Source organism: Acartia tonsa, chromosome 7 (genome assembly GCF_053477335.1).
Source record: "Acartia tonsa isolate MP-2025a chromosome 7, ASM5347733v1, whole genome shotgun sequence".
NCBI lineage: Eukaryota > Metazoa > Arthropoda > Copepoda > Calanoida > Acartiidae > Acartia > Acartia tonsa.
Window position 1 is genome coordinate 33,124,799 of NC_137266.1, and position 12,237 is coordinate 33,137,035.

The 12,237-nt window shown below is 30.2% G+C and overlaps 1 protein-coding gene across 1 annotated transcript in view; it reads left to right on the top strand.

The window, feature by feature from the left end:
- The first annotated feature begins 4,711 nt into the window (after window positions 1-4,711).
- The window catches only part of LOC145323597 (uncharacterized), a 32,485-nt gene continuing 24,959 nt past the window's right edge, over window positions 4,712-12,237 (top strand). The window contains exons 1-4 of the mRNA XM_080165983.1: window positions 4,712-4,916; window positions 8,597-8,684; window positions 9,232-9,296; window positions 12,147-12,228. Coding sequence (XP_080022109.1) covers window positions 8,597-8,684; window positions 9,232-9,296; window positions 12,147-12,228 — 235 coding nt within the window. The 5' untranslated portion in view covers window positions 4,712-4,916. The remainder of the gene's footprint in view (window positions 4,917-8,596; window positions 8,685-9,231; window positions 9,297-12,146; window positions 12,229-12,237) is intronic.

Genomic DNA, 12,237 nt, shown 5'->3' on the forward strand with positions numbered 1-12,237 from the left:
ATTTATTGTCTTTTTTAAGGATGTTTTTAAAGTAATTTCTTCGAAGTGGTAAAAGCAGATTAAGAATATTTTTACATAAATGAAAAACCAGTAAAAAAAGCATCGTAAAATTCCTAATAATCCTTTTTACAACAACTTTACCTTAACAAATTAAGAATATAAAAATTAAGTAAAATTATTGCTACAGTCCTTTTTATTGAGCTTCAGTTTTACTCCTTACAAAAAGTATGATAAGTAAAAAAATTTAAGAGGTATTTTTCCACAAAAATATTTTTTAAAGATATTGTCATAAAACCAATTCATTAGACACACTGTCCCATAATGCAATTTAGACATTTTAACACGACTCAAAAAAAAACATTTTATGTGTCCAAATTTCAATATTTTTCCTTTCTTATTCAACATTGGAAGATTTTTTGTATTTCGTTTAAGTCAGAATAAAGATAATTGCTGAAATTTACTTATACAATTTATTTAGATATCAAAATATGGTTTAATAATCTAAAATAATTTGAGTCATATAAAATGTCTTAATTGCATTAAGGCGCAGTGTTAGAAAATATTTATTAACAAGTTGTTTTTGTTAATTAAGATAAGGAGTTTTCTAAATTTTTAATATCATTCTATTTATTTATTATTGTTATTATATACCTAACTAATTTTCAATAAATTGTTATAATCTAATATCTTTGTAAATAGCTTTACTTTAACTAGAGTATGGTTATACTTGTTTCAATTTATTCAAACCCTATATAGTATACTAGCGGCTACGCCCCTAGAAGCTTCTAGGGGCACTTATGGTAGGAGGGAGAAAGTCGATCTCATACCATTTTAAATTTGAGTTTCAAAAGAGTAAAAAAATATTTTTTTGGGGCGAGGGGGGTGAAGACACCCTCCCCAAAAATAGTTTGAAACATTCCCAGGACCTGTAAAAAGCTTCACTGTAAAGGAGAACAATATCGGTTCCGCGGTTAGCGAGATCTTTCGGGACAGACAAAAAACGCTTACTACTTTTTATAATAGGATAAAAGTAACAGGATGTCTGTTTGTACCGAAAGATCTATCAGGCCGCTGGGCCTATATGATTATTCTTTATGGTAAAGCTTTTCATAGGTCATAGAAAGTTTTCAGATTTAAAAAACGTTAATATTGTAACATTAAGCGTTTAGAAAATTGCTTATATGAGATTTATTTTAATTTACAAAATTTTTCTTTAAGCCTATAGAATGTTGTTAGCTTGATCTTGGTACGCTGAATATGGATAAAAGTGTTCTTGTTTTTTATTCTTTTCAGTTTTACTTTGCTGTTAATATGATTTTCAATATTTCTTTGTTTTTTTTCTCATGATTTCAGTAGCATACCATTACTTTAACTATGGTAGGTTTGTCTGTCTGTACTGCCATTCGTCTCTGCATCAGAAAAACTTGAGGAAATTGATAACATCTTCCTTTTTTCTTGACAGATTGCAAAATTTGCTTTAAAATTATAGAATTTGTATAGCTGAATCTTATTTCTTTTCCACTAAAATGCTGGTAGCGTGTTATTTCTGCGGTAATTATGAATTCTTAATTGTGTTATATTTTTTGTTCTTGCTAGGTATACGTAATAATCCTCTTTAACCAGAAATTATCAGGGAGGTTTAAAAATATGACTACTAATTTAATCTACAAACTTTTTCTTCGCCAATATTTACCAATTTTACACAATCAATGAGTTTGGAGGGAAAAGAATAATTTATTGGTCATTGACGTATCCAAGTTTCCCTGAAAATTACCCTTTTCCATGTAACTGATGCTCTGTACTCCTTGGAAACCAGGGGTGCCTTCACTTCCGCAGATTATAACATCCGCATAGTCTTTTATATTCGCGTAAAGACAGAAGAGCGAATATTTAATAAGGCGTAGTCTTATATAAAAGTAACAGGAAGTTTATGTGTCTGTAGCCTAATATCAAGCAGACTTGATTCGAAACTTCTGGAACGGTTTATAACCTACACCATCCTTGAAATTAATATCTTCCCACAAAAAAATTCTAGAAACAAAATTAAAGTATTAAGATTAAATCAAAAATGAAAGCATTTTTGCTATTGTGATAATATGCGGTTCTAAAGATTTTCTGTGCGGAAATTATTGACACCCATAAAATATAAGCCAGACTAATAAAGCTGAAAAGCTGAGGGATTTGTTTTCTGAATAAAGACTATTTTGTCCAATGGTATACTAACACTCCTTGCTTTACCAAATCTAATCATTTTGTTAAGTAGGTAAAAATCTGTTTTTGCCAAAAGAACAGCTCAAAGCTAACTTTTATAAGAGGGAATTAGTTGTCTCACCCCTAGCCTTTAGTGGAGGGTAAATGAAGTCTGTAAATAGCCTAGAACAAATCCAATATATCTATAATTTTTACCTGAAAAGTCCAATTCCTTCAGACCAGTCATTTCCGATATATTTAGATTCAAACAACAAAATATTACTAACTTATATTAAACTATCGGCTTCGTCCCCAGAGGTATTGAAATCCCATCCTATATAGAATCGTTCTTAAAGCTACAGAGATATATTATAAAAAATCTCTTTTCAAATTTAATCTGAGGTAAAACCACCGTAGGACCAGCAACTATATTCCCTGATGAGTACAGCCCAATTGGAACAGCAGCTACCGAGATCTTATGCTTCAGACGGTCAGACAGACGGATAGACATCGGTCTGCTTTTTATTATAGATAAAAATTTAAACCAGGCTTTTTAATCCTTATCTCATTTCCTGGTAAAACTAACCAATCCCTGGGCCGAGCCTTGTCGTCATAACCTTTCTTACTGCGTGCCACTGGTCTCCACCAGGGATCTAAAGGGATAAGACAATGGCCGATATTTCAATGCACATCCCCAATGTTAATACACAGAATTCACTCTTCTGTAGATTACAATAATTGGTTGAAACTTTTGGACACTCAGCTTAATGAACCAACTAATCAAAATTCAATGACGTCCCCATTTCCCAAGGTTATTGAGCCAACGAATAAGAGAATTTTATTATAAAACTTTGGGGACTAGTGTAATAAACAGCCAAATGTTCCCTTCCTCCATGGGTCTCTACCATAGTTTGTGTAACTCATTTTACTTGTGCATCATAACCTGCTCTTTAATGCAAGCAAGACATTCTTATTTTTTCAAAAAAGGGATCATGAAAAGAAAACGAAGTAGCGGGTTTCGTCGTATTTTTGACAGGTCATTTTAAGTTAAGTAAATGTTTAATTGTTTATTATTGCCCAACAGGGTTAGAGTTCCCCGCAGGGGCTAGAAATAGAAGAAAAGCTACTGTGAAAAAAAACGACGAAACCCGCTACTTCTTTTTCTTTCTATGATCCAAAAAAAGATTTAACAAAGTAGTAAACTCTACCTCTAAAGCAGATAAAACGAAAATAAATACGTATTTCAAATAAATCTATGTGTGATTTTTTATGACAGGTAAACGCTTTACTAAAGTCTAATTGTTCCCTAATTAACAAGGATGACAACATCCATAAAATCGAAGCTCTGAATCGGTAAGACAAACAAACATTAACACTTGTAGAGTGTCATAACTGAAAAACCAGAACATAAATGTATAAATATCGAATACATTTTTTTAATATGTCAAATTTAGAGTTATATACATAATTTTTATAGAACTAAAATAGGTTTTATATTGTAGATTTTGTAATTCCTGATCTAAATTTCAATTGAAACGTCTCAAAATTAAATAATTCTTAACTATTCAAATTTTTGTAAGAGATAATCTTAAACGTAAAATTAATACTATTATAGCACGCTTTTCTATAATTAGTTTCGATTCATATCATTTTGTAATAATCATTTCTCGGGCTGTGTTATGAGCAAAGCATCTCTATAATCAAGTCTCAAAATGTAATGACTTCCCAATTTATGCAAGTAACTTTGAGACAGATTTATACGGGAGTCTTGTTGGACTTTCTTGTTAATTGTGATGTACTTTTTATGTTTACTTTGTATCACAAATCAATGTTTGTCAATCTGATTAGTTGTGCTTCGATCATATGGATGTTGCGATCCTTGTTTTAGTGAAATTTTGAAATGTCTTAACTGCATTAAGATGCAGCTTTGTATAGTTAAATGTCTCTTTGCCCCCTCTGATACCTTCTTAGTACATTTTAGACATACACATTTTAAACCAGTTCTAGTGATTTTACATGACAATAATAACATATTAATTATCCTTTAAAATAGCCCAAAACCTTGCTGTAATTAATTGCACAAAGATGAAAGAACCGAGACACATATTTACTTTCATTATTCTTTGTGTTTACCTCCTCTCTCCTTATTTACTCTCACTATTCTCTTTCTCTGAGAGATGGATATAATTGGGCATGTCGCCAGATTTATTTTATATCCTAGGCCAAATTATATTTTGTTTTGAAAGTAGATTCGTAAATTTTGATATTTTATAATGATGAAATTTGAATGAAATTTCGCAAGATTGTTTAACATATAAATATAAAACGGCCGTTTTTAGATACATCTGGCAACATTTTTTCGGAGGCTCGGTTAGGAAGTGTAAAGAGAGCCGGAGGTAGCAGAAAAAAGTTTTAAGAGACAGGGGGAATAAAACGAGATAGAGAGGGGGGTTGAAATGACGGAAGTGGGGATGATAGGGAAAGAGAGAAAGAAAAAGAGGAGAATGGGGAAAAAGAAAGAGAGAGTGGAGTAGGTTGCAGACAACACATCCGTGACTACATTCACAGAGGCTGCATATTACATACCATCTAGTTAACAATAATAATTGTGCAAACACTTACTATAATCAGTGATAATATTAGTGCAAACAATTAAATGACCATGCATAGTGATTAATTTACAATGTTATCGTGATTGATAGATAAGAAAAAAACATAAAATAAAGGTAATTTTTTTCAATGTTATAAGTTTATATACATTGTACATAGTAACATGATAAATCTACAGTTGATTAAAAATCGATAAATTCTAGCACACAGCTTTATATCATACTAGTTATAATATGACAGCTTTGGTTAATTATTGAATTATAGAATTTTAAAATTAATAGATAAAAAATCTTTATATTAATGTTGAAATATTAAAGTAATGCTGAAAGGAGGATTATTTTCATAGAATAATTAAATAGAAAAACAAGAGAAATTTATTAAAGAGATCTAACTTGTTATCGTTATTGCCGGCTGCTTGAAAAATAGCCTTAAACCACCCTAAACGATATTCAGTTAGTTTCCCTGTAAGCTTATCCCAAATGGATCAGCCATTTCCGAGATCTTTTGCTTACTGATAAAATCATAATATTGATTAGTATATGTATTTACCTTTAAAAGCGAAATATTTTGCTTTAGAAAAACAGACGAACATTTGTATATATCTTGATTTGATAATAATCATATGTTGTTTGACAAGAAAAGTTGATTGTGTACGCAGATTTTTGCCTGTTGTGTGCAAAATCAAAATGACGCAGTTGAAAACTTTTGCAAAATATCATTTTTTTCATTCATTTGTGAAAGCGAGGCATTCCTACTTTTAGCGTCGGTCTGTACGTCCATACTCCGATTTTTTTTTCAATTTAAGCATGTTGGAATATTCTTATTCATTTTAAACCTTACTTTACTTATTTTTCTTACAATTAGGTAAGCGTAGCAACCTCATACTTTTTACTTGAATGTCAGTACATTAATTTCCATTAGGTTTTATCCCTTTTTATACTAAATTGGAATATTTATTTTATCAACTAGATTTTTGAATTGGTTAATCATACGGTGATTAAATGGAAATTTTAAACGTCTCAATATGTAAGTACATCCATATGGAGCATTTTGCATTTATAGTTAACATTCACATTTTTTTCAAATTTCAATGTCATATTCTGGTAGTTTGATTTCAAAAGCGAGGTTACTTTATAAGTTTTTCTGAGTTAATCTTTTGTGAATATTGACATCCTAGTTGTAATTTAAATCCACATCAGCATATCAATAAATCAATGTGTTAACATTGTTAATATTTTCCAGTATCGCTTCGAAACCGATGAATATCTGGTGGACTAGAACCGGTTTTTAGCCATACTGGAAAACTATCTATTGCATCGTATTATATCCAATTATCTACGAATATTAAAATGTACAATCATTAGATTAAAACCAGTTTTTTAGCCCGTGCCTTCGGTATCTCGGGGCTAAAAAAATTAGTTTTAATCTTTCAATTGTACATTTTTATACCCGCGGAAAGCTGTTTATAATACGATGCCAAAAAAACATTTCTAAATTTCAATTGAATTAAATTATTTTTATTTGAAAATATTGTTATTTATAAATAGTACGAGATTATACTTTGTCAGGCGTGTGATAAACGAGTGAAAGAGAAATACAATATTATAAGCGAAGCAACTCTATAATCACGTCCTAAAAATGTAAGTATGTCCATAATGATTATCCTGTATCAAGCAGTTTTTCAACAAATTTACTTAAATTTTGCTTTGACTCTTATACATTAGCATTCTGATTATTCAGTTCTGACATTATACAAGTGTTAATGTCCGTTTGTCCTACCGTTTTAGAGCTTCGCTTTTATGGATGTTGTCATCCTTGTTTTTACAATATTTACATCAGACTATTAGATAAAAGTTGCCTAATAAACATAATTCATGCATCATTTTTTGATGTAAGCTTTGGTTTTCTAAAAATGTTAATTTTTCAAAATCATAATTTTCTAATTTCCATCTGTTTGTTTACTTTAGTAGATAAATAAACCAGCTGTTTCTAGGTTAAATTATATTTTTCCCGCGGTTTTCCTTATTTCTCTGTAATATAAAGGAATTCGATTACAGGATATTGCTTTAATGTAATGTCATCAATGTTTCTAATCAATTTTAACAAACTTTTTAAAAGAAAGTCATAGAAAAGAGATAAAGTGAAAGAGAAAAGAGAGAGAGTGTGTATGCGATAGATAGGGATTTTGATTTTGAATAAGGATAATTTTTAAAGAAAAAATAAACTTATTTAGGTTAGGTTAAGTAACGTTTAAAATTTCAATCTTAGAATAAATTGTAGACTGATAAAAAAATCATTTAAATACTTAAATAAATACTGTGATCTAATTAATGGTATTTTAGATATATAAAAAACAATCAAACAAACGAACTTAAAACTGTTTTAGAATATATTACTTCTTTTGGGGAAATGTTCACAAAAATCTATTTCATATTGAAGCTGTGTAAATAAAATTTTCTTGTAGAAATTTCATTTTCCATTAAGAGTTAATAAGGACAGAACGCTAAAAATAAATTACCATGCCTATTATATATTTACAAAATGATCTTATTCAGTAAATGAGTAGATCCTTAACCTCCATTCAATAGACGGACATACAAAGATGTGTAAATAGTTACTTTGATACTTGAAACATTTTTTAAAAATCCTTATCTAAATTCTGGCGGAAAAAGAAAAAGGGAGAGAGAGAGAAATGGAGTAAATGAAAGGAAAACTTTGATAAAACTTTGGTCTCAATTTTCAAAACTAAATTTGCATGAAGCCAGGTTGGCAAGAAAAATGTGCATTCAATTCCACACAGAAAAAAATCATTAAAATCGTCAAAATAAATTTAACTTAAAGGTAGAAGGGCTAAACATAAAAATAGCTTAAAGCCATAATGCGACTTAAAATCAAAAATAAAACATCTTAAAACCATATTTGGAGCCACGTGAAGCTATAATTTTCTGGGAGGGGGAGGGAGACTCTCATTGATATTAATTGTTTTTTTTTTAATCCTGAAGATACCAGGCATTTTAAATATTGATATTTTCGCGGAAATAATAGCACACCTCGAAGAAGTATTATAACTATATTAGAATATTTCCAAGTGTAAAAGTTTAAATTTTGCTATTTCACATAATATCAACTCAGAAAAGTTGTTTTAATTTTGTTAAATTTAACCTAATAACCTAGTTACATATATATACAGTTTTGTCCTATATTTCAATATCTGGCGGTTTCCCTTAATACGCATTTTGGCCAAAGACAAACATTTAAGGAGATTTTATATGCTCATTGAAGATTAGGTTAGGTTAGGTAAAGTTTATTAGAACCAAGCAGGTTTAATACTCTGGAGGGATAAAGTCATGCACAGGCTAAAATTGTTTTTTTTTCTTCTAAAAAATCAGTGGTTTAAGAGTGAAAGCACCTATTATTTTAAAAGAAATATTTTTATGAAATGATAATTCATTATCATTCTGGCGAAAAATTCTGTTTATAAGCAATTGGAATGTTTTTTTATCGACTATACGATGTTAAATAATTGTGGTCATTGTTGAAATAAAATTGACATGTCGTTTTTAAAGTTTTATTGGAAAGCTCAGTAATTCTAGTTTTCAAAAATGAAATTTTGCGTACTATCTATGGTTTAGGGGCAACAATGAAAATTAAAACAAGTATTCAATCCAATTATATGCGTAGCATTTTTAATTTAAGCTAAAATAATAAGATGAAATTATTTCCCAAAAGAGAATGCTACCTTTTTTGTGATTCAATCAATATTTTTTCTATTATTAACAAGAATGATTTGTTTCAGATGTTGCGAAGTTGGGTGGACCTTCTTGTTCTACTAATAATCTTACTTGAAACTGTTTCACTATCACAAGGCATAGATCTTGTGCAAGGTAGGAACTTTTATAAATAAAAAAGAACAATTTCTATTAGGTTTAATTCCTGTATCATATTTATATTTTTACAAGGCAAAATAGATTTATAGCGTTATACTATGATTCCTATTATAGAAAATCGAAGGTTTTTATTCTTCACATCTTAATAGCTACTAAACCTATCGGGTTCTCTCTTTTAGGTAGCTTCACATATGTCATGTGATTGTTTTAGGCAATTTATTTTCAGATTTGAACTTATAATAGTTTTAAGCTCTTTTTCTAGCTTCTCTTTGCCCCTTTGAATGCAGAACCTTTAGGTGCTAGGGGCGTAGTTTATTTTGTCCCAAGACAAATATCTTTGAATTTGCTGGTTAAACAGAATTTTACTTTTCATGGAAGTCTTATGAATGTCTTGGGGTTGGTTTTATGCTATTTTGTTATCTTTTCCTTCATCCTTTAGAGGCTATGGGCATAGCAATAGAAATAAATCTGCATTTTATGCTAAATATTATATGTAATAATGATAATTATGAATTATTTTTCCTTATTCTGTAATTTGTGCTAGGAATTATAACATGTATGAACAATGAAGATTGTATAGGAGCCAACAGAAGATGTATACACAACAAGGTAATAATCATATCCTTATAATAAAGTATCAGGATGTCTGTGTGTTTGTATGTTTGTACCGAAGGATCTCGCTAACCGATGAACCGATCGGGTTCTCCTTAACAGGGCTGCTTCTCACAGGTCCTGTATAGGTTTATAGCTATTTTGGAAAAGGGTAAAAATGGGGAGTCAAATTCAACCCCCCACCACCTCAAGTGCTCCTAGAAGCTGCTAGTATTAATAATAAAGTTTTAGGATGTTTGTGTGTCTGTCTGTATCAATTAAGCCTAAGCTTTTTACTTTGAGGGACAGGTAAAACGAAAGAAATTGAATAATTTTGAGGTTTGAACTGACAGACGGATAGAGTAATACTTATCTTATATAGAGTAGTTTCGATGACAATAAATAAATCAAGCATATTAAGTTTTTTTTTCTGGATTTAACTCGAAAAAAACTAGTTCGAAATTAATTAAATCATAAACAATTTTAGAAATACCATGAAATATTAAAATAATTACATAGTTTCTTTAAGTTAGATTAAAAATAAAAACACCTTTTCTTGAAGCATGAATGTTAATATCCATAGGTAGCAAATCAAATAAATAAAAATATTACAAAATAGAAATTAATACAGATAAAGCTCAATGACATATGTATTAACAAGGATGACAACATCCATAAAAGCGAAGCACTGAAACGGTAGGACAAACGGACATGAACACTTATATAGTGTCAGAACTGAATAATCAAAATATAAATGTATAAGAGTCGAAGCAAAACTGTAAGTAAATTTGTTGAAAACTGCTTTATACAGGATAATGTTCATGGACATACTTACATATTTAGGGCTTGATCATAGAGTTGCTTCGCTTACAACATTATACTTTGTTGTCCCAGGAATCAATATACCAAAAATCAGATCAATCGGATGATTAGATCACATAAAAATTTGTTGTTAAAAAAGTAAAAAAAATCAACATGTTTAAAATGGACGTACGGACCTTTTGGTAATGATTATAGAGTTGCTACGCTTTCTAAATCGTACCTAACTACTACAGGAATCACCATGCAAAATTTGAAATCGATAGGACAATTCTAACATGCCTAAATTAACGAAAAAAGCTATTTGTTACGGACGGACGGACCGACCCTAATTATAGAAAAGCTTCGCTTTTATAAAGTAACCGAAAAAATTATGATTTAGCCTAGGACATTAGCTCATTTGTCAGGGGAATTTCTCTCATAAAAACCAAATAAATCACAGTTCCTCTTGCGGAAGACGGAGAGGCATGGAGAGATATACAGAATCTTCGCTACAAAGAAAAATTTAAACAATTTTTAATAGTAACAAGGATGACAACATCCATTAAAGCGAAGCACTGAAACGGTAGGACAAACGGACGTTAACACATGTATAGTTTCAGAACTGAATAATCCTAATATAAATGTATAAGAGTCAAAGCAAAAGTAAATTTGTTAAAAAACTGCTTGATACAGGATAATGTTTATGGACATACTTACATTTTTAGGACTTGATTATAGAGTTGCTTCGTTTATTACATTATACTTTGTTGTCCCAGGAATCAATATACCAAAAATCAGATCAATCGGATAATTAGATCACATAAAAATTTGTTAGAATTGTCCTATCGATTTCAAATTTTGCATGGTGATTCCTTTAGCAGTTAGGTACGATTTAGAAAGCGTAGCAACTCTATAATCATTACCAAAATGTCCGTACGTCCATTTTAAACATGATGATTTTTTTACTTTTTTAACATCAAATTTTTATGTGATCTAATTATCCGATTGATCTGATTTTTTGTATATTGATTCCTGGAACAACAAAGTATAATGTACTAAACGAAGCAACTCTATAATCAAGTCCTAAAAATGTAAGTATGTCCATAAACATTATCCTGTATCAAGCAGTTTTTTAACAAATTTACTCACAAGTTTGCTTTGACTGTTATACATTTATATTAGGATTATTCAGTTCTGAAACTATACAAGTGTTAACGTCCGTTTGTCCTACCGTTTCAGTGCTTCGCTTTTATGGATGTTGTCATCCTTGTTTAAACAAGGGTATGTAAACACTAATCATCCATAAAAAAAAGTTTTACAATTCTCTGAAATCTTCACTAAAATCCACTCTTTTTAATGCATTACTGAAATATTTAAGATACTTGACATGGGTATGCTTACATTTTGTGTCGTAGCTCTAGAGTTAATATGCAAATTATGACAAAATATTTAGAAACGTTCATTTTCATATCAAATTGACTTAAGAGGGATTTACATTTCAATATAAATCTAAATGATAATTTTGAATTGCCACCTAAGCAATCTGATACGACTAAGGGACGAACTGACAAGTCTTTATATAGAAATGCTCCACTTTTAAAAAGTTGCAAGAAGAAGAATGTAACAAACATGTTGTTTTTAACTTCCATGGCCAGGATAAAAACAATTTAGAAGAAAATAGCATCCACAGATTAAAGTACAGATGAATTGGTTCTTGCAAAATGTACAATTTTCACATACAAAAGGTTGACTTGATTATTAAATAAAATCTTAAAAGTCGACCGTCTTGTTTACAGATGACGTCAGAAAGCCCCTTTAGACCTTTAGATACCTTTAGGGACACATGAAGGATTGATTGAGGGGCGGGGGAGGAACCCCCCTTTTGAAATTTTAGTTTTAAAAGGTGATTTAAAAAATTGGGGTTAGGATATTTTTACGATTTCTCTTAAGAGGGTGGATGTAACCCTTCTCCAAAACTTCAATGTAAAAGATAAACATATCCGTCTAACAGTTAGCGAGATCGTAAGCAACAGACAAACATAAACTTAAATTTTGTGTTGATTTCAGACAAGTTTAACAGGAGTGTGTGGATGTAAACCTGGGTATATCAAGAAATCTTCGCAATCTTTCAGCTGTATTAAAGGACCAGGTAATATCT